At 43.9% G+C, this 23,678-nt stretch overlaps 1 protein-coding gene across 2 annotated transcripts; it reads left to right on the forward strand.

Annotated features, from left to right (window-relative positions):
- The first annotated feature begins 546 nt into the window (after positions 1-546).
- On the forward strand, positions 547-23,330 carry LOC132389956 (zinc finger protein 235-like). Of its 2 annotated transcripts, XM_059962518.1 has the most exons (3): positions 547-729; positions 2,124-2,274; positions 19,985-23,330. In XM_059962518.1, exon 3 carries the CDS (start codon positions 20,392-20,394, stop codon positions 21,598-21,600), a length of 1,209 nt encoding a protein of 402 aa, XP_059818501.1. In that variant the 5' UTR covers positions 547-729; positions 2,124-2,274; positions 19,985-20,391; the 3' UTR covers positions 21,601-23,330. The 2 variants fall into 2 exon arrangements, with proteins under 2 accessions (XP_059818501.1, XP_059818502.1); XM_059962519.1 differs by lacking the exons at positions 547-729; positions 2,124-2,274 and adding an exon at positions 18,025-18,766.
- Positions 23,331-23,678: the final 348 nt, after the last annotated feature.

Below are 23,678 nucleotides of genomic sequence, written 5' to 3' on the forward strand. Positions count from 1 at the left end.
TGTTACTATATTATAAATAGATACTAATAAAGAGAGTGACTTTTAACATCAAAACCAGACTCCAGTGTGAACTCTAGTGCTGCTGGTTCGTTTCTAAAACGTTACAGTTCGTAACACAGTTTTATAGAACGAGTTAGACCACATCTGGAGTGTTTCATACAGTTCTGGTCGCCCCCATTCTCGGAAGGATGTCGGGGCTTTGGAGAGGGCGCAGAAGAGGTTTACCAGGACCCTGCCTGGATTAGAGGGCATGAGCTATAACGAGAGGCTGGACAAACTTGTGTTGTTTTCTCCAGAGCGGCGCAGGCTGGGGTGAGACTGGATGGACGTTTACAAGATTACGAGAGGAATAGATAGAGTGGACAAACGATATATTTTTCCTGTGGTTTGAAATGTGAGAGGGTGAGAGGAGATGTGAGCGGCATGTTTGCTTCTTTCCACAGACTAATGTGTAGCTGGGGGGGGCGGGGGGGGGGGTCCACCAATGCCGGCACGTGATCCCGTTTGCCCCTCCCATTTAACCGCAGATTGGCAGCACCTGCGCGTCTGTTTCCGAGGCCCCGCCTCCCGATGATGTAACAATCTCTCCGCGCATGTTCACAGTCTCCGGGTGGACGGTGTTATCCTCTCCGCTCAGAGCTGAAGTGTGTCGGTGGTGTGTTCGGGAAAGACTTTCGTCTCTTCCGTCGGGATCACTGTCTGCGGGCCGAAGATATCACTTTCCCATCGGTGAGTATTGAGACCGGTCCCGAGCGGGGAGATCCGATGTTGGCCGTGAGCCCCGAACTGAGGGCCAGGAATTCATTTGTTTCCCAACTATCTAGGCTCGTCAGAAATGTGTCCACTTGACCTAATCTGCATTGAACGATCCAAACCAGGAGCCCAGGCTGTCTGTTTCCGCAGAATTGAAATGGAAGTCCGGCCGACAGGTCACGTGAGGCTGTGTGCCGCAGATTCGCCCCGCCCTCCGCGTTATGACGCCAGATCACGTGGTGTGATTTTGGCCACCGAGTCCCATTAACTTCCCCGAACTCGTCCCGTTTCCTGAGGCTCCTCACATTTGTTCTGGAGCTTTATGGCTGTTGTGTCTTCTCCCGGACTGGGGTGGGTGAGAAAGGAGAACGTCCCAGGTTGTGGGGATCTTTGATTTCACTGCCTGCTTTACCGAGAGACTGGGAAGTCTCGGGGGGAGAATGGTTCGAGCCTCAGCTCCACGCAGTAGAGCTGAGCCACACATTACTCCTGCAAGTTTATAGTCCAGCGACGGCGGTCGGTCCAGTATAGACAAGACAGGATCTGTAATACAAACTTCCTGAAATGGTCCTGTTTTAGTCTGGAAATGGAGTGATAGTATAACAGTAAAGGAAGCACAACTTTTCCTTGTAAATTATCCTGGAACCATTTTGTCTGTTATTCCTGGAAATGTGTCCGGTGCAGTTGTTGCTAATGAGGTTCACATGAATAATCTCAGGAATGATCGGCATTATGTATGAGGAGCATTTGATGGTTCTGGACCTGTGCTCGATGGAGTTCAGAGGGACGGTGGGGGTGGTGGAGGGATGTATGGTTAATAAACCTACCGAATGCTGAAAAGCCTGGATATAGTGGACATGGAGAGGATGTTTCCATTAGACAGAGTCTGTAATCTGATAGCACAGTCTGAGAATAAAGATGCTTCCCTTTAAAACTGAGATAAGATTTTTTTTTTTGGCTAAAAGATGTAAGTTATGTGGAATTTATTGCCGCAGAATTTGTCTGAGGCTGCCATTTGGGTATATTTGTGACAGATTAATATACTGCTGATTGCTGAGTAGCTTCAGGGTTACAGGAGGAAGGCAGGAATATGGTGTTGGAATAAAAATCACCCCTGGTTGAATGGTGGACAGACCAGATGGATCGAATCACCTGATTCTGTTCCTGTGTCTTACCATGACTGAATGATGGCTCCTTCTTATCCCATATCGTCTGTGTCATGTGAGGGACATTAAAAGATTGTTCACTGAGATCGTTATATTTGCCTTCAATGTTTAAATTTCAGTGAGTTTTGTTCCTAGTAACATTAAGCAGATATGTTTGGTCCTCCTTTTCATTGTTAACGTGCTTCATTATCTTTCATGTTACAGTTAGACCTGCAGTGATAGGTTTATTGGAAGAAAACGCATGACTGAAGACGAGGGAACAGCAACAAGTGAACCAGCCCGAGGACTGAGAGCACCGACTGGAGAGAACCCATCTGACTTGGAGATTCCGGTGATTCAGTCAGGAGAAAGTTTGGTGAGTCTCATTTACTCAAACACTGGTCCTTTAGACATTACATACCTGTCCAAAGGAAGGTACAAAATGGTTGGGAGTGAGACAGAATGTGCCCAGAAGAACCAGTTATGCCTCTGTCAGAACCAGTCAGACACAGTTGTGAAGAAGCCCCCACCTCCAATATTCCCTTTAAACTTTTCGCCCTTAACCCATGTCGTCTGGGTTTTTTCTCCCCTAGCCTCAGTGGAAAAAGCCTGCTTGCATTCACTCTATCTATACCCATCATAATTTTATACACCTCTATCAAATCACCCCTCATTCTCATACGCTCCAGGGAATAAAGTCCTAACCTATTCAACCTTTCTCTGTAGCTCAGTTTCTCAAGTCCTGGCAACATCTTTGTAAACCTTCTCTGTACTCTTTCGACGTTATTAATATTCTTCCTGTAATTCGGTGACCAAAACTGCACACAATACTCCAAAGTCCCCCTCACTAATGCAATATACAACCTCACCATTACATTCCAACTCATATACTCAGAACTTTGATTTATAAAGGCCAATGTACCAAAAGCTCACTTTACTACCCTATCTACATGTGATGCCACTTTTAGGGAATTTTGTATCAGTATTCCGATATCCCTCTATTCTAGTGCACTCCTCAGTGTCCTACCTTTACCTTGTATGTTCTACCTTGGTTTGACCTTCCGAAGTGCAGTACCTCACACTTGTCTGTATTAAACTCCATCTGCCATTTTTCCAGCTGGTTCAGATCCCTCTGCAAGCTTTGAAAACCTTCCTCACTGTGCACTACACCTCCAATCTTTGTATCATCAACAAATTTGCTGATCCAATTTACCAAATTATTATCCAGATCATTGATATAGATGACATATAACAATGGACCCAGCACTGATCCGTGTGGTACACCAGTAGTCACAGGCCTCCACTCAGAGTAGCAATCCTCCACCACCACTCTCTGACTTCTCCCTTTCTCAATTCCCATTCAAATTTACTACCTCACCATGTATACCTAGTGGCTGAATCTTCCTAACTAACCTCCTATGCGGGACCTTGTCAAAGGCCTTACTGAAGTCCATGTAGACAACATCCACTGACTTGCCTTCATCCACTTTCCTTGTAAACACCTCGGAAATCTTTAAAATATTTGTTAAACACGACCTACCATGCACAAAGCTGTGTTGACTCTCCCTAATATGTCCCTGTCTATCTAAATAATTGTCGATCCTATCTCTTCGTACTCCTTCCAATAATTTACCCATGACCTACATCAAACTTTCAAGCCTATGATTTCCTGGATTACTTTTAGAGCCTGCTTTAAACAACGGAACAACATGAGCTATCCTCCAAATCTCTGGCACCTCACCCGTAAATAACGACATTTAAATATATCTGCCAGGGCCCCTGCAATTTCAACATTAGTCTCTTTCAGGGTCCGAGGGAATACCCTGTCAGGTCCTGGAGATTCATCTACTCGCCTCAAGGTAGCAAGCACCTCCTCCTCTTCTATCTGTATAGGTTCCATGACCTCAATACTTATTTGCCTTTTTTTCCATTGACTCCAAACCAGTTTTCTTAGTAAATTCAGACACAAAAATACCATTTAACATCTCCCCAATTTCTTTTGTTTCCATGCATTGCCGACCACTCTGTTCTTCAAGAGGACCAATTTTACCCCTTAACTATCCTTTTGCTATTAATATACCTGTGGAAGCTGTTACTATCTTTCATCTTGACTGCCAACGCTACCTCATGTCTTCTTTCAGCCCTCCTGATTTCTTCCTTAAGTTTTTTTTTGCACTTTTTATACTCCTGAAGTACCTTATTTGCTCCCTGTTTCTTACACATGTGATACATCTCTCTCTTCTTTATCAGAGTTCCCTCGAGAGCCAAGGTTCCTTATTCTTATCCACTTTGCCTTTAATCCCGAGACTTTGTTCCGAGGGTGTCCTCGTGGGCCGTCCGGAAATGATTTAAGCTGCTGAGAACCCTGTCTTCCCCTGTGGGGTAACCGTCATGTGGAATCGGGCTAATGGATGGACCTTCAACCAAGTGAGTCCAGTCTCCACTGTTAGTCTGGCCAGTTTACTCTTCAGAGTGCCATTGGCTCTCTCCACTCTGCCAGCGGCCCGTGGGTGGTGTACACAGTGGAATTGTTGCTTGATAGCTACTTTGTTACATACTCCTTCGTTGGCTTTCACCACGAAGTGTGGGCCATTGTCAGAGCTCACCAACTCTGGCAGGCCATACCTAGGAATTACATCCCGTAATAATACCTTCACAACAGTCATAACTGTATTAATGGTAGGGAATAGCTTCAATCCATCTACTAAACATATCTATAATAACTAAGCAGTATCTATAGCAATGTACTCTAGGCAATTCAATAAAATCAACTTGTTGACATGAAAAAGATCCATCTGTAAAGGGTGTCGTACCCGATGTGCAGGGTACAGGTTACCAACCATTCCCTGCTTTCCCAGGTGTGTACAATTATGTATATAATCAACCAATATTGGTAAAAACTGTGTAGGAACATAAACTTGTCCCACTGGGTGATCCAAAAACCTAGGTCGGGGTCTTTCTGGCACCCCATCTGGGACCACAGTTTTCACTCCTCCTCAGAGGCAGCCCCCTGAGAAGAACAAAACTCGAGGTAGCTGTCGAGCGGTGAGTAAGTTCTTTACAAAGGTGACATTACTAATGGGGTGGCCAGAGGAAGTCAGGAATCCCCATGTTCCCAGAGAGCCCCGTAGTCATGTACAATCCCAAATGCATAACGGGAGTCTGTGTAAACGTCCCCACTTTACTCTGTTGCAGGGATACAGGCACGAGTTAGAGCAAACAGCTCAGCCTTCTGGGCAGAGACAGCTGTTTCAAAAGAGGCCTGTTCAGTTACTTCACTGTTCCTCCTCCTAGACCTAGCAGTTCGCTCCTGCTGTTCAGGGGGATTTAAACTAATGTGGCAGGGGGATAGGAACAAGTGCAGAGAGACAGAGGGGTGTAAAATGAGAGTAGAAGCAAAAAGTAGTAAGGTGAAAAGTAAAAGTGGCAGGCAGGCAAATCCAGTACAAAAATCAAAAAGGGCCACTTTTCAACAAAATTGTATAAGGGCTTAGAGTGTAAAAACAAGCCTGAAGGCTTTGTGTGTCAATGCAAGGAGCATTCGTGGATGAATTGAATGTGCAGATAGTTATTGATGAATATGATATAGTTGGAATCACAGATACGTGGCTGAAGGGTGACCAAGGATAGGAGCTCAACATCCAGGGATATTCAATGTTCAGGAGGGATAGACAGGAAAGAAAAGGAGGTGAGGTAGTCTTGCTGGTTAGGGAAGCGATTAACGCAGTAGAAAGGAAAGACATTAGCCTGGAGGATGTGGAATCGAAATGGGTAGAGCTGCGTAACACTAAGGGGCATAAAACACTGGTGGGATTTGTGTACAGGCCACCGAACAGTAGTAGTGAAGTTGGGAATGGCATTAAACAGGAAATTAGAAATGCGTGCAAAAAAGGAACAGCAGGTATAATGGGTGACTTCAATCTACATAAAGATTGGGTGAACCAAATTGGTAAGGGTGCTGAGGAAGAGGATTTCTCGGAATGTGTGCGGGATGGTTTTCTGAAACAACATGTCAAGGAACCAGCTAGAGAGCAGGCCATTCTAGACTGGGTATTGAGCAATGAGGAAGGGTTAGTTAGCAATCTTATCGTGCGAGGCCCTTTGGATAAGAGTGACCATAATATGGTGGAGTTCTTCAGTAAGATGGAGAGTGGCATAGTTAATTCAGAACCAAATGTTCTGAAATTAAAGAAGGGCAACTTTGAAGATATGAGGTGTGAATTAGCTAAGATTGATATTTAAAGGGTTGACAGTGGATAGAAATATAGAAAATAGGTGCAGGAGCAGGCCATTCAGACCTTCGAGCCTGCAGCGCCATTCAGTATGATCATGGCTGATCATCCAACTCAGAACCCTGTACCTGCTTTCTCTCCATAACCCCGATCCCTTTAGTCACAAGGGCCATATCTAACTCCCTCTTAAATATAGCCAATGAACCGGCCTCAACTGTTTCCAGTGGCAGAGAATTCCACAGATTCTCCACTCTCTGTGTGAAGAAGTTTTTCCTCATCTCGGTCCTAAAAGTCTTCCCCTTTATCCTTAAACTGTGACCCCTCGTTCTGGACTCCCCCAACATCGGGAACAATCTTCCTGCATCTAGCCTGTCCAATCCCTTTAGAATTTTATACGTTTGATTAAGATCCTCCATCAATCTTCTAAATTCCAGAGAGTATAAGCCTAGTCGATCCAGTCTTTCTTCATATGAAAGTCCTGCCATCCCAGGAATCAATCTGGTGAACCTTCTTTGTACTCCCTCTATGGCAAGAATGTCTTTCCTCAGATTAGGGGACCAAAACTGCACACAATACTCTAGGTGTGGTTTCACCAAGGCCTTGTACAACTGCAGTAGAACCTCCCTGCTCCTGTACTCAAATCCTTTTGCTATGAATGCCAGCATACATTTCGCCTTTTTCACCGCCTGCTGTACCTGCATGTCTCCCTTCAATGACTGGTGTACAATGATACCCAGGTCTCGTTGCACCTCCCCTTTTCCTAATCGGCCACCGTTCAGAGAATAATCTGTTTTCCTGTTCTTGCAACCAAAATGGATAACCTCACATTTATCCACATTAAATTGCATCTGCCATGAATTTGCCCACTCACCTAACTTATCCAAGTCACCCTGCATCCTGTTAGCATCCTCCTCACAGCTAACACTGCCGCTCAGCTTTGTGTAGTCTGCAAACTTGGAGATGCTGCATTTAATTCCCTCATCTAAATCATTAATATATATTGTAAACAACTGGGGTTCCAGCACTGAGCCTTGCGGTACCACACTAGTCACTGCCTGCCATTCTGAAAAGGTCCCGTTTACTCCCACTCTTTGCTTCCTGTCTGCCAGCCAATTCTCTATCCACATCAATACCATACCCCCAATACCGTGTGCTTTAAGTTTACACACTAACCTCTTGTGTGGGACCTTGTCAAAAGCCTTTTGAAAATCTAAATATACCCCATCCACTGGTTCTTCCCCTATCCACTACTAGTTATATCTTCAAAAAATTCTATAAGATTCGTCAGACATGACTTTCCTTTCACAAATCCATGCTGACTTTGTCCAATGATTTCACCTTTTTCCAAATGTGCTGTTATCACATCTTTGATAACCGACTCTAGCATTTTCCCCACCACTGATGCCAGGCTAACCGGTCTATAATTCCCCGGTTTTTCTCTCCCTTTTTTAAAAAGAGGGGTTACATTAGCCACCCTCCAATCCTCAGGAACTAATCCAGAATCTAAGGAGATTTGAAAAATTATCACTAATGCATCCACTATTTCTTGGGCTACTTTGGGATGCAGACCATCTGGCCCTGGGGATTTATCTGCCTTTAATCCCTTCAATTTACCTAACACCACTTCCCTAATAACATGTATTACCCTCAGTTCCTTCATCTCACTAGACCCTCGGTCCCTTACTATTTCCGGAGGGTTATTTATGTCCTCCTTAGTGAAGACGGAACCAAAGTAGTTATTCAATTGGTGTGCCATGTCTTTGTTCCCTATGATCAATTCACCTGTTTCTGACTGTAAAGGTCCTTACATTTGTCTTGACCAATCTTTTTCTTTTCAAATATCTGTAAAAGGTTTTAGAGTCAGTTTTTATGTTCCCAGCCAGCTTTCTCTCATAATGTTTGTCCCTTTCATAATTAAGCCCTTCGTCCTCCTCTGCTGGTCTCTGAATTTCTCCCAGTCCTCAGCTGTGCCGCTTTTTTTTGCTAATTTATATGATTCTTCTTTGGACTTGATACTATCCCTAATTTCTCTTGTCAGCCACGGGTGCACTACCTTCCCTGGTTTATTCTTTTGCCAAACTGGGATGAACAATTGTTGTAGTTCATCCATGTGATCTCTAAATGCTTCCCATTGCATATCTACTGTCAACCCTTGAAGTATCATTTGCCAGTCTATCTTAGCTAATTCACATCTCATACCTTCAAAGTTACCCTTCTTTAAGTTCAGAACCTTTGTTTCTGGATTAACTATGTCACTCTCCATCTTAATGAAGCATTCCACCATATTAAGGTCACTTTTACCAAAGGGGCCTCACACGACAAGATTGCTAACTAACCCTTCCTCTTTGCTCAATACCCAATGTAGAATGACCTGCTCTCTAGTTGGTTCCTGAACATTCATATGCAATGGCAAGCATTTAAAGATGACGTGGATGAACTGCAATAAGTGTTCATCCCAGTTTGGCAAAAGAATAAACCAGGGAAGGTAGTGCACCCGTGACTGACAAGGGAAATTAGGGATAGTATCAAGTCCGAAGAAGAAACATATAAATTAGCCAGAAAAAGTGGCACACCTGAGGACTGGGAGAAATTCAGAGTCCAGCAGAGGAGGACAATGGGATTAATTAGGGAAGGGAAAAAAGAATTTATGAGAGAAAGCTGGTAGGGAACATAAATCTGACTGTAAAAGCTTTTATAGATAAGTGAAAAGAAAAAGATTGGTTAAGACAAATTTAGGTCCCTTACAGTTAGAAACAGGTGAATTGGTCATAGGAAACAAGGACATGGCAAACCAATTCAATAACTACTTTAGTTCTGTCTTCACTAAGGAGGACATAAATAATCTTCCGGAAACAGTAGAGGACAGAGGGTCTAGTGAGATGGAGGAACTGAGGGAAATACATGTTAGTAGGGAAGTGGTGTTAGGTAAATTGAAGGGATTAAAGGCAGATAAATCCCCAGGGCAAGATGGTCTGCATCCCAGAGTGCTTAAGAAAGTAGGCACCTATTTTGTATGTTTCTATGTGTGGAAAATTAGAATCTCCCACAATCACAACCTTGTGCTTACTACAAATATCTGCTATCTCCTTACAAATTTGCTCCTCCAATTCTCGCTCCGAATTAGGTGGTTTATAATACACCCCTATACGTGTTACTATACCTTTCCCAATCCTCAGTTCCACACAAATAGGCTCCCTAACTGAGCCCTGTAATCTATCCTGTCAAAGCACCGCTGTAATATTTTCTCAGACAAGCATTGCAATACCTCCGCCTCTTGCCCCGCTGATTCTATCACACCTGAAGCAACGAAATCCAGGGATATTTAGTTGCCAATCACACCCCTCCTGCAACCATGTTTCACTAATAGATACAACATCATATTTCCAGTTATCAATCCATGCTCTAAGCTCATCCACCTTTCTTACAATGCTCCTATCATTAAAATAGGTGCATTCCAGAAACTTTCCACCTCTTCCTCTCTGTTTATCCCTAACGGTGCACACAACTTTATTATCTCTTTTTTTTCCTTCTCCCCTACATCTTCGGTCTGAGCGCTCCTACATCAGGGAGGAAGTTCAAATCAGCTCCGTGTTAAATGTTTCACCATCACGGTGAACGAAGGCAGCTGCAGGTTCATGAGGGACTTTTACTGTCAGCTTCTGCAGTTCTTGCAGCTGCTCATCGCACCCAGGACTGAACCCTGGTCACTGAGCATTGGAGGAGTCTGTTCTGCTGATGTTAGTGTTAAACTAGACTGGTGTTTAATACTGTGGATCTGTGAAAGATAAATCAGTTTTGTATCATTTATCCCGTGTCTCAGGTACTTACTATCTCTATCACCCTCACTATGTAAGGCCACTCAGTCCATCTGGTTCCTGTCCATGTTTCTGTTCCATATCAGTTTATCAAAATCTATCCTTGCCATTTCCCTCTCAACCTCCCTATGATGACAGGTTACAACTAGTCACCTCTGTGTGATAAGAGATTTCCCTTGAATTTCATAGAATTATAGAAATCTACAGAGCATTATAGATGTGTTGGCCCATAATGTTGTGCCGACCATGTAACTTACTCTAGAAACTGCCAAGAATTACCCTACCGCATAGCCACCTATTTACCTAAGCTCCATGTACCTATCCAAGAGTCCCTTAAAAGACTATTGTATCCGCCTCTACCACCGTCGCTGGCAGTACATTCCAAACAGACACAACTTTGTTTAAAAAACTTAGCTCTGACATCTCCTCTGTACCAACATTCAAGCATCTTAAACCTATGCCCCTCGTGTTGGCCGTTCCAGCCCTGAGAAAAAGCCTTTGGCTATCCACAAGTGAAATGCCTGTCATCATCAAATACACCTCCACGAATTTCCTGCATGATTCTCTCCATGCTGAAGAACTGTGGTTTTAACGTTCTTCAGAACTCCAGACTGAGGTGGTTAACTCCTTTTTCCCTGCTCTTTTGAACGTTTTGGGTCATTTTCACTAATTTCAAAGGACTGTGCCTCAGACAGTTGGGTTGTTGCAACGCGTCTCTAAACTCTGACAGCACATCAGCGAGTTCACACTCTGGAGAGGCCGTTCACCTGCTCAGACTGTGGGAAGGGATTCGCTTTGTCATCTCACCTATTGAGACATCAGTTAGTACACACAGGTGAGAGGCCGTTCACCTGCTCAGACTGTGGGAAAGGATACACTTCATCATCTCAACTTAAGGTACATCAGTGAGTTCACACTGGGGAGAGGCCGTTCACCTGCTCAGACTGTGGGAAAGGATTCACTCAGTCATCCCACCTACAAGCACATCAGCGAGTTCACACCGGGGAGAGGCCATTCACCTGCTCAGACTGTGGGAAAGGATTCACTCAGTCATCCCACCTGCGAGTACACTACTCAGTTCACACTGGGGAGACTCTGGACACAAATAAATCAGTTCTATTTTAAACTCTGTCTCTGGTACTTAGTGAATTTATAACACACGTAGTGCACAGTAGAGAGTCAATTCAGGCTGCCTGGACCTTGCTGAGATTCAATTCCACGACAGTCCTTTTAAATCATCCCCTGTTATTCACCTCTCACTCTCCCTATGGTGATGGGTTCCAAACAGTCACTACTCTGTGGGTGAAGAGGTTTCCCTTGAATTTCCTGCAGACTGAAGAAGTGGAGCTGATCGCCCTTCAAATCTCTGGATGAGGAAGAGTGACATTGGTAGTTAACCTCCGTAATCACGACTCATTTCCATCTTACGGGTCATTTCTCCTGATAAAGGGTTGTTGAAAACACCTGTGTTCTTTAAAGACTGGAAGTAGAATCGGAAACCATCAGTTGGATGTTCAAAGAATCATGGTCAGAAACCAGAGGCAGGTCTGCACACGGTAGAGTTTGGGGCTCTGGAAGATGGTTGGGGTAAGAATGTATCATGAGAAGGGAATCAGCAGCAGGGAGAGGAACTGCATAACAGAGTAGGAACATTTCGAAGCTGATTAACAGAAAATAATTGGGTTGTCTGACTGATGACAGAAACAATACCTGTTGTGAGGTGCTCCATTGGTCGAGGGAGATGTGGGTGTTGGGAATGGTTATATCTATTGAGGGAGTTAGTCCTGCTTGTTTATCCTGTAGTATAATTTCTGGATGGTTATTATATAACCACATAACAATTACAGCACGGAAACAGGCCATCTCGGCCCTTCTAGTCCGTGCTGAAACCTTACTCTCACTTAATCCCACCGAACTGCACTCACCCCATAAAAAAATATCGAACCTGCTTCTACCACTTCCACTAGAAGCTCCTCCACACAGCTACCACTTTCTGAGTAAAGAAGTTCCCGCTCATGTTACCCCTAAACTTTTTCCCCCTAACTCTCAACTCATGTCCTTTTGTTTGCATCTCCCCTACTCTCAATGGAAAAAGCCTATCCACGTCAACTCGATCTATCCCCATCATAATTTTAAAGACCTTTATCGAGTCCCCCCTCAACCTTCTACACTCCAAAGAATAAAGACCTAACTTGTTCAACCTTTCCCTATAACTTAGGTGTTGAAACCCAGGTAACATTCTAGAAAATGTTCTCCGTACTCTCTCAATTATATTGACATCTTTCCTATAATTCGGTGAACAGAACTGCACACAATACTCCATATTTGGCCTGAACAATGCCTTGTATAATTTTAACATTACATCCCAACTCCTATACTCAGTGCTCTGATTTATAAAGGCCAGCATACCAAAAGCTTTCTTTACAACCCTATCCACATGAGATTCCACCTTCAGGGGACTATTCACCATTATTCTATTATCTATGCCCCATAGATCACTCTGTCTACTGCATTCTTCAATGCCCTACCATTTACCATGTAAGTCCTATTTTGATTAGACCTACCAAAATGTAGCACCTCACACTTATCAGCATTAACCTCCATCTGCGATCTTTCTGTCCACTCTTCTAACTGGCTTAAATCTCTCTGCAAGCTTTGCAAACCTACTTCATTATCCACAATGCCACCTATCTTAGTATTATCTGCATACTTTCCAATCCAATTTACCGCTCCATCATCCAGATCATTAATGTATATGACAAACAACATTGGACCCAGTACTAATCCCTGAGGCACACCGCTAGTCACCGGCCTCTAGCCTGACAAACAGTTATCCACCACTACTCTCTGGCATCTCCCACCCAGCCACTGTTGAATCCATTTTACTACTTCAATATTAATACCTGACGATTGAACCTTTGTAACTATCCTTCCGTGTGGAATCTTGTCAAAGGCCTTACTGAAGTCCATATAGACAACATCCACTGCTTTACCCTCATCAACTTTCCTAGTAACCACTTCAAAAAGTTCAATACGGTTTGTCAAACATGATCTTCCATGCACAAATCCATGTTGACTGTTCCTAATCAAACCCTGTCTAATCAGATAATTATATACCATATCCAAGAATATTTTCCATTAATTTATCCATCACTGACGTCAAACTTACAGGCCCATCATTGCTAGGTTTACTCTGAGATACCTTTTTAAACAATAGAACAACAATACGCCAATTCTCTGGCACCATCCATGTTTTTAATGATATTTGAAATATTTCCGACAAAGCTCCTGCTGTTTCTACACTAAATTCCCTCAAGGTTCTTGAGAATATCCTGTCAGGAACCGGAGAGTTGTCCACTTTTATATTCCTTAAAAGCTCCTTACTTGCTTTTCTTTAATCATCAGAGTTTCCGTATCTACCCTACTTGTTTCTCTTACCTTACATAATTCAATATCCTTCTCCTTTGTGGATACCAATGAAAATAATTTTTCAAAATCTCCCCCATAGCTGTCCACTCTGATTCTCTAAGGGACCAATTTTATCCCTCTCTATCGTTTTGCTATTAACTTAACTGTAGAAACCCTCTGGATTCATTTTCACCTTACTTGCCAAAGCAGCCTCAGATCCTCATTTAGCTTTTCTAATTACTTTCCTAAGATTCTTTTTACATTCTTTATATTCCTCGAGCACCTCATTTGCTCCATGCTGCCTATATTTATTATAGATCTCTTTTTCCGAACCATGTTTCCAATATCTCTTGAAACCATGGCTCTCTAGAACTTTTAACCTTTCCTTTCAACCTAATAGGAACATAAAGATCCTGTACCCTCAAAATTTCACCTTTAAATGAACTCCATTTCTTTGTTGTATTCTTCCCATAAACAAATTGTCCCAATCCACTCCTAAATCTTTTCACATTTCATCAAAGTCAGCCTTTCTCCAATCAAAAATCTCAACCCTGGGTCCAGTCCTATCCTTTTCCATAATTATATTGAAACTAATGGTATTGTGATCACTGGACCCGAAGTGCTCCCCAACACATACCTCTGTCACCTGACCTATCTCATTCCCAGCAGGAGATCCAACACTGCCACTTCTCTAGTTGGTACCTCCATGTATTGCTGCAAAAACCTATCCTGCACACATTTTACAAACTCCAAACCATCCATCCCTTTTACAGAATGGACTTCCAGTCTGTGTGTGGAAAATTAAAATCTGCCACAATCACAACATTGTGCTTACTACAAATATCTGCTATCTCCTTACAAATTTGCTCCTCCAATTCTCGCTCCCCATTATGTGGTCTATAATACACCCTTATAAGTGTTACTACACCTTTCCCATTCCTCAATTCCACCCAAGTAGTCTCCCTAGACCAGGGGTCAGCAACCATTACCACTGAAAGAGCCACTTGGACCCGTTTCCCACAGAAAAGAAAACACTGGGAGCCGCAAAACCCGCTTGACATTTAAAATGAAATAACACTGCATACAACGTTTTGTTTTGCCTTTATGCTATGTATAAACAAACTATAATGTGTTGCATTTATGAAATTGATGAACTCCTGCAGAGAAAATGAAATTACATTTCTGCATGCAACAAAAACATTTTGAACTCCGAAAAAAAGACGTTGGGTTGAAGGTTACTTTTAAGTAAAATACTCAACGTCTATTTGAGTCCTTCTTGTATTTATGAAAAACGCCAAACTTAAATTTGCCGCCAGCAGCAAACCAAAAATAACGTCAGCCAGCTGTCAACCTGAAAAATAAAAGGACTATTTCACTGAACAATGAAAACATATGAATATACGTAAAATAATAGGCAATTAAAATATTTATCATACTTGTTCAGGTTGACTCACACCTGACAATGCAGTCGTATTTAGTAGGGATGGATCGATGCTTAGGGGAGTGACCGGGAAGGATAATGTGTTTTTTCCCTCTCTGAACTCACAGAAGCGTTTCCCAAACGATGTTTGCATTGCGATGATTGCAGAATGTAAATACTCCGAATTTATCATGTCGTGACCTTGTTTGAACTCTCTCAAATTGGGGAAGTGAGACAATGTGCCTTTCTGTAAATCTCTGGCAAGCAACGTCAACTTGCGCTCGAATGCCAAAACATCCTCCAACATGTGCAGGGCTGTACGTCCTTACCCCGTTGAAGAGCTGTGTTCAGCGTGTTCAGGTGCGCTGTCATGTCTACCATGAAGTGTAGCTTTTCCAGCCACTCTGGCTGTTCCAGCTCAGGAAAGTTGAGCCCTTTGCTGCCCAGGAAAGTTTTCACTTCTTCCAGACACGCGACAAAGCGTTTCAGCACCTCCCCCCTGGACAACCATCAGACTTTGTTGTGCAGCAGGAGATCAGAATATGCAATTTCCAGCTCGTCCAGTAACAAACGGAATTGACGGTGATTTAAACTTTTTGCCATTATTTTATTGACAATCTGAATGACAACATCCATTACTTCTGTGCATTCCGGAGGAAATGTTTGAGCGCACAGTGCCTCTTGGTGCAAGATGCAGTGAAAAGTCAGCAGCTTTCTGTCCAGCGACTTCTGCAGTAAAGCCACAATTCCCTTGTGCGTTCCCGTCATATTCGGTGCCCCCATCAGTAGCTACTGACACCAGATGGGTGGTCTTTATTCCTTTGGCTCTTAAACAATTCAAGACAGCCTCACAGATGTCCTCCCCCCGTGTTTGGTCTTTTAGAGGTATCAACTCAATCAGTTCTTCCTGTCGCCCGGCAGAGTTTACATACCGGCAGAACAATGCTATTTGTTCAATATCACCTTTGTCTTTAGACTCGTCACAGGCAATCGAGTAGGCCACAGCTGAATTGATGTCTTTAATTTGCTGTCTTGTGATGTCTTCTGCCATTTTTATGGTTCTTTGCAGAGAGGGGCATATCCCTGATTTTCTGCACAATTTCACTCTTGTTTTTAAAGTCCGTGAATAGATGTTCTGAAATCTTAATGAAAGATTCTTTTATATATTCACCATCTGTAAACTGCTTCCCGTGCCTGACTATTTCCTGAGCGGCAATATAACTGGCGTATGTCGTTGATTTTCCAGACTTCATCCATTTCTGGAAATGATTTTTGCTCAGATCAACCTTCCGCATCAGTTCCGAAATGGCTTTTTTTCTCTCATCTCCATCCGGATATTTTTGAGCAAAGGCTGCGTGTTTATTCTGGAAATGCCTTGCGACATTTGACTTTTTGTTGTTTGCTAGTTTCTCATTGCATATTAAGCATACCGGTAAACCAGTCTCGTCAACAGTGAAAGCAAATGAATCTGTCCACGTATCATTAAACGTTCTGTTTTCTTCAGTCACTTTTCTTTTTTTAGAATTCTCCATAGTTGGCTTACCTTGGATCGAAAAATTAAAGAAATCGCGCACTGGCGGGTGTCAGGTATTGGCAGTGGTGACGTATATTAATAGCGATAAAAACACGTTGTAGCGGTGTGCTCACGCAGTCAGTAAACTGCAGTCAAATAACTTTATTCGAACTAAACAGCCTTGCTTTTAAGCCTCCCTCAACCCAGCCCCCATGGACGCAGATGCTGCAAAAGACGCGTACTCACAAACCCCCGTAGGCTATCTCCCTTAGCCGGAATGCTGGCTAATTGTGAGGAAATGTGTCGCACACTTAGATTATACAAGATCACCATAATCTTCAAATTTAGAATTACATTTCAAAAGCTAACAAACTAACATAAAATACATTTTAATTAAATACTGACCAATTATTTCCCAAAGCCACAGGGAGCCGCAGCACAGAGGTGAAAGAGCCACAAATGGCTCGGGAGCCGCAGGTTGCCGACCCCCGCCCTAGACGAGCCCTCTAATCTGTCCTGTCAAAACACCACTGTAATATTTTCTCGGACAAGCAATGCAATGCCTCACCCTCTTGCCCCTCCGATTCTATCACACCTTAAACAACGAAATCTAGGAATATTTAGTTGCCAATCACACCTGTCCTGCAACCATGTTTCACTAATAGCTACAACATCATATTTCCATGTCTCAATCCATGCTCTAACCTCATCCACCTATCTGACAATGCTCGTAGCATTAAAATAGATGCATTTAAGAAACTCTCCACCTCTTCCTCTCTGCTTATCCCTCACGGTGCACGCAACTTTATTACCTTTTTGTTTTCCTTCTCCCCTACATCTTCGGTCTGAACCCTCCTACATCAGGGAGGAAGTTCAAATCACCTCTGTGTTAAAAGTCTAACCATCACGGTGACTGAAGGCAGCTGGAGGTTCATGAGGGACTGTTACTGTCAGATTCTGCAGTTCTTGCAGCTGCTCATCGCACCCAGGACTGAACCCTGGTCACTGAGCATTGGAGGAGTCTGTTCTGCTGATGTTAGTGTTAAACTAGACTGGTGTTTAATACTGTGGATCTGTGAAAGATAAAACAGTTTTGTATCAAATCCCGTGTTTCAGGTACTTACTGTCTCTACCACACTCACAATGTACACTGGAAAGGCCACTCGGCCCATCTGGTTCCTGCCCATGTTTCTGTTCCATATCCGTATATCAAAATCTACCCCTGCCGTTCCCCTCTCACTCTCCTTGAGATGACAGGTTGCAACTAGTCACCACTCCGTGGGATAGGAGATTTCCCTTGAATTTCATAGAATCATCGAAATCTATTTTCCTAAGCTCCATGTACCTTTCTGAGTCTCTTAAAAGACCCTATTGTATCTGCCTCTACCACCGTCGCTGGCAGTGCATTCCACACACACATCAGTCTGCTTAAAAAGAAATTAGCTCTGACATCTCCTCCGTACCTACTTCCAGGCAGCTTAAACCTATTTCCCCTCGTGTTAGCCATTTCCTCGCTGGGAAAAAGCCTCTGGCTATCCACACGACCAATGCCTCTCATCATCTTATAGACCTGAATGATTTTCTCCAGTCTGAGTAAGATGATGAGCTCACTGTGGTTTTGACGTTCTCACCCCTCCCCATCCCCTACCCCTCTCCCACCCCTCTCCCCCTTCCCCTCCCTTCCCTCTCCTCCTTTGTGTTTTACGTCAAAGACCCTTCTCACTCAGGCACTTAAAGCCACACTCGCAGTAAACGAACTTGCAGTTTCGTAACACAATGCACCTCTAAAGTCTGACTGCAGACTAGCGAGTGAATCTTCGATGCTGCAGAGTCAAAAACCAAAGATTTGCCAGATTTGAGTCAGGCTTTGGGGCTGCAAAGAGAGATGGGGTCTAGAGTTTACGAGGAGGAGGAACCAGACCAGCAGGATGTGGCTACACAAGAAAGATTAGAAGCATTTGGAAACTGGTTGATTGAAAAAAAAAGGTGGTTAATTTCTGCAAAATACTGGTGGAAATCAACAGTCAGGCAGAAATTTTGGAGAGCATAAAAAGACAACGTTTAGACTGAACCAGCACGCCTAGCCTGTGTACTCCGCTGCTTAGTTGCTGCTTGAACTGCAGAGTTCCTCCAGCATTTTGTGTGTGTGCGTCTCTGTATTCTCAGCAACTGCAGAATCTCCTGTGTTTTATAACCGCATTTTACTTTGGCAATAGATACTCATTGATATTGAGAATATTGCTTATGGGAGCCGCTTTCTGCGTTAAAACAGCTGCAGATTTTTCGATACACACAAAAAAAAATTAGGTATGGACCTTGAACCGGTGCCTGCACAAATTTTTAATGGCACCGTGATTACCCATAGGGCCATGAGTTAAAAATTTCGCCATCGATGAAATGCGCAGGCGTCAGGCTGAGGACGTCCCCGAGTATTAGGCATGCGCGCAGCACACTGAAGGCATTGAAAATGTCGGATGCAGGTAAGAGCGATTGTCCATGATTTTATCTTAAACACCGGCTTCAGGATAATTCCTGTGAAAGCCAGACATCATAGTCCGCAATCCCAGGACAGTCCTGCTCTCTTCCATCTCTCTCAGCCCGATGATCCGTACACGGGCCCAGGGGAGCTTCCGGTTGATGAGGGAATGGGAACCGATAGATCTCTCAGACAGAGCTGAGCTCCAGCTATCTAAATGCAAGGATTAGGAACTCGGAGGAAGGGAACAAAATCTTTTACATCACCAGTTGAGAAAATCACTTTTGTTCTACCTCCAATCACAAAGAAGAGGAAATCTGCAGATGCTGGAAATCCAAGCAACACACACAAAATGCCGGAGGAACTCAGCATTAGTACTCAATCCAGTCAATGCCAAACAAATATTCACACTGTCTAATGCAACTACCTGCACTGGGACCATCACCCTCCATACCCCTACCATCCAGGCTCCCATCCAAACTTCTTTTAAATGGTGAAACCGAGCTCATATTCACCACTTGTGCTGGCATCTCACTGCACGCTCTCACGACCATTTCAGTAAAGAGCTTTTCCAAATGTTCCCATTAAATTTTCACTTCCCCACTTACCCATGACCTATGGTTGTCATCACACCCATCCTCAGTGGAAAAAGCTGCTTACCTGTACCCTATCTATACTGTCATAACGTTGTCTATTCCCAACAAATCCTCAAAGAAATGTATAATATCTTTGTTTATGTTTAGAGTCTTTTTCAGATGTATAGGATGATGAGGGACACTGATCGTGTGGATAGCTAGAGGTTTTTATACCAGGGCTCAAATGGCTAATGTGAAGAGGTATAGTTTTAAGGTGCTTGAATGTTGATACGGAGGGGATGTCAGGGGTAACTTTATTTACACTGAGAGTTGTGGGTGCATGGAATGGATTGCAGGGTACTTGTGTGAGATTGTTTCAGTTACTGTGGGGGAGGAACCCATGCAGCTCAGTGGGAACAGGGAATAATACCAATGGAGAGAGTCAAACTGAGCCAGGTCACAGATTGGAGACGGCAGAAATGCCCCATTCTTAAAGAGACAGGAAAAGCGTCAGGAGATGATTTCTGTCTCCAACTTGGGTTGAACTTAACTGTAACAGTGTGATGCCAGGTCACACCTTGACAACTCAAGCGATCTCATTAGAAATGTCCCACACCCATTGATGGATTTTGTAAATCTTTTTACAGGTTAAAAATGACAAGGAATTTGCCTACGGGAATCTCGAACACAACACGCCAGTTTTGCTGTCTCTGTCCAGATATTTAAGAACAGGAGCAAGGGATTCAGCCGATCATCCTTCCTGCTCAGACTGTCGAGAGGGATTCACTTGATCATCTGACCAATTGGCACGCCCATTAGTTTACATGGGGGGAGCCCATTCATCTGCTCAGACGGTGGGAATGGATTCACTCAGTCATCTCAACTGAAGGTACATCAGCAAGTTCACACTGGGACAAGGCCATTCACCTGTTCTGTGTGTGAGCAGGGATTCAGTGGGTCTTCCCACCTGTGGACACACCAGTCAGTTCACATTGGGCAAAGACTGGTCATCTGAAGAATTTGTGGGGAAGCATTCACTCTGTCATCTGACCTAATGGCTCACCAGCGAGTTCACACTCGGGAGCGGCTGTTCACCTGCTCGGACTGTGGGAAAGGATTCACTCAGTCATCTCAGTTACTGAGACACCAGTCAGTTCACACTGGGGACAGGCCATTCAACTGCTCGCTCTGCGGGAAGGGATTCACTTCCGCATATAAGCTACTGAGACACCAGTCAGTTCACACTGGGGAGAGGCCATTCACCTGCTCAGACTGTGGGAAGGGATTCACTTCATCATATCAGCTACTGAGACACCAGTCAGTTCACACCGGAGAGTGGCCGTTCACCTGCTCAGACTGTGGGAAGCGATTCACTGAATTATCTCGACTGAAGATACATCAGCGAGTTCACACTGGAGAGAGGCCGTTCACCTGCTCAGATTGTGGGAAGGGATTCGCTCAGTCATCTCAACTGAAGGTACATCAGCGAGTTCACACTGGGGAAAGGCCGTTCACCTGCTCGGACTGTGGGAAGGGATTCACTTCATCATCTCTACTGAAGGTACATCAGCGAGTTCACACTGGGGAGAAGCCATTCACCTGCTTGGACTGTGGCAAGGCATTCACTTCATCAGCTCACTTACTGAGACACCAGCAGCGAGTTCACACGGGGGAGAAGCCATTCACCTGCTCAATCTGTGGGAAAGGATTCACTTCGTCATATAAGTTACTGAAACACCGGTCAGTTCACACCAGAGAGTGGCCGTTCACCTGCTCAGACTGCGGGAAGGGATTCACCGAATTACCTCAACTTAAGATACATCAGCGAGTTCACTCCGGAGAGAGGCCATTCACCTGCTCAAACTGTGGGAAGGGATTCGCTCAGTCATCTCAACTGAAGGTACATCAGCGAGTTCACACTGGAGAGAAGCCGTTCACCTGCTCGGACTGTGGGAAAGGATTCACACAGTTATCTCAACTGAAGGCACACCAGAGCGTTCACACCGGAGAGTGGCCAATCACCTGCTCGGACTGCGGGAAGGGATTCGCTTCGTCATCCCATCTGAAGATACATCAGCGAGTTCACACTGGTGAGAGGCCGTTCACCTGCTCAGACTGTGGGAAGGGTTTCTCTTCGTCATCCCACCTGAAGGTACATCAGCGAGTTCACACTGGAGAGAGGCCATTCACCTGCTCAAACTGTGGGAAAGGATTCACTCAGTCATCCATCCTAAAGGCACACCAGCGACTTCACACTGGGTAGAGACTGATCTGCTTGGACTTTGGGAAGAGATTCTCTCAGCCAAATCAACCAGTGTGCATCATTGAGTTCACACTGGGGAGAGGCCATTCACCGGCTGTGAATGTAGGAAGCGATTCACTCCATCATCTAATCTTATGTAGCTCTCAGTTCTTCTGGCAGCTTAACAGAGGGAGTTATAGCCCCCCTCCCCCCCAGTCCACTTTGGCCAAACTGAAGAATCTCGTTTGGGTGGATACTGTGCGATGTGTCCCCTGTGTAATGTGTCCCTGGGGTTCATACTTTCTGTGGACTGTCTCTTTAAAATGCAAAGAGAACCGAGACTGACGTTGGACACGCTGTTGGATTTCTTCAGAAGTGCTGGGTTGCTATGGTGACCAGCTAATGTTTATGTTCTGTGTGGTTAAGCAAGGTCAGAATGATCCTTTACCGACACAGAACAAGCAAGCAACTTCTTACAGAGAGAGGGGGCGGAGCTACGTGATGGACAGCTGGTGTTCAGCACAACGGTATTTAAACACACGTAACTGCTTTTCTCGCAGGACATGTGGACGCACAAAGGCTAGTGATGAAAGTTTCTGCTGGTTGGACTTTCTTGTACCCACAAGGGTGGGATTTGAGGATCGATAAAGAAGAATCGATCTGTGGCTGTTAGTGCATGTAAGAGTCACCCTGTGGGATCTACCGGAGAGTCTAACCCTTACCTGGGTTGGGAGACTTTCTCTTGAAGAAGGTGCTCTTGAGTTGGTCACGTCTGGCTAACTTGGAAGATTTGATGGGCATTGGAAAAGGTCGACAACACCTGTTTACTTGGATTACATCTCCCTCTCCCTCTGCCTCCTTCCCTCCCTCCCTCCCCCTCCAATCTTGTGAACTAAATTGAACCTACCACTTCATCGTAAGACTATGTCGTTTACCACCTCGGTTTTGGATTTTATATACAGGTGGCTCCCATTTTTCGGACGTTTGCTTTACGACAGCTCACTGTAACAAAAGACCTACATTAGTACCTGTTTTTGCTAACCAAAGAGGATTTTTGCTTTTACGATAAAGATGATGACTGCTTTATACGTGAGTTTACCCCGAGAAAGACTACCGTGACCGTGAAGTCTTGTGCGGCAGTTGTGTACGCATGTGTGTACGTGCTGATTTTTTTTCTCTCCAAATCGATTTCAGTTCACTATCTTCCCAATTTTCAGTGAAACTGCACATACATACAATATTTCTACTTTATATAGTGTGTATATTTATCATACCATTCCTACTTTTACTATAGGTTTGCGTTATTTTAGGATTTATGTGCTATTTGGTATGATTTGGTGGGTTATTCTTTGGGTCTGGGAACATCCAAAATCTTTTCCCATTTAGATTAATGGTGATTGCTTCTTCGCTTCATGACATTTCGGCTTACAAATGGTTTCATAGGAACGCTCTACCTTTAGATACTGGGGGAAACCTTTATTCACACCTATATATGCATAACATTGCTAACCCTTGGATTATCTGGTTTAAGTTCACTATTATTAGTAGTTACCAATAAAATAGTGTTTGTTCACTGCAAAACCAGACTCCAAGTGTGCTTAATTGTTGCTGGTAGTTTTATAGGTTTGCGTCTATGTGACACCTGAAGTAACAAATGGTACATAATATGTGATTAAACTATTAAGATTTATAATTCTTACTTTGACTATAGGGTTAGTAAAGAAAACAAAAAAAAAAGAAAATGGGCCCACTCTCTCCATTCACGTCTTCTCATCTCTCCCCAGCAAAAGGCCATGAAAATCTCTCTTCCAGACTCACAAGGAAGAACATTTCTGTCATTAGATAGTCCCACACTCCAAAACCCTGTTATCTCTAGTCTTACCCTAAACATTGCTGCTGCAGAGAAGCCATTACCTCAGCAGTGAAACATTACAGAGAGGCCGTTACATTAGCAGTGACACCTTACAGTGTGTTACACTTGTGACACACTACCAAGTTCAAACTGGAGAGAAAGTTTCAATGAGCTGCATGCTGGATATTTGTCCATCACCGTTGCTGAATGCAACTTCGAGAGTGACTGTCGGTGCTGAACTCTGCAA

The sequence above is a fragment of the Hypanus sabinus genome, unplaced genomic scaffold (genome assembly GCF_030144855.1).
Source record: "Hypanus sabinus isolate sHypSab1 unplaced genomic scaffold, sHypSab1.hap1 scaffold_720, whole genome shotgun sequence".
In the NCBI taxonomy this organism is placed as follows: Eukaryota; Metazoa; Chordata; class Chondrichthyes; order Myliobatiformes; family Dasyatidae; genus Hypanus; species Hypanus sabinus.

Bases quoted from the DNA above. Each gene is read 5' to 3' on its own strand.
- LOC132389956 (XM_059962518.1), top strand. From the start codon at position 20,392: ATGGCTCACCAGCGAGTTCACACTCGGGAGCGGCTGTTCACCTGCTCG.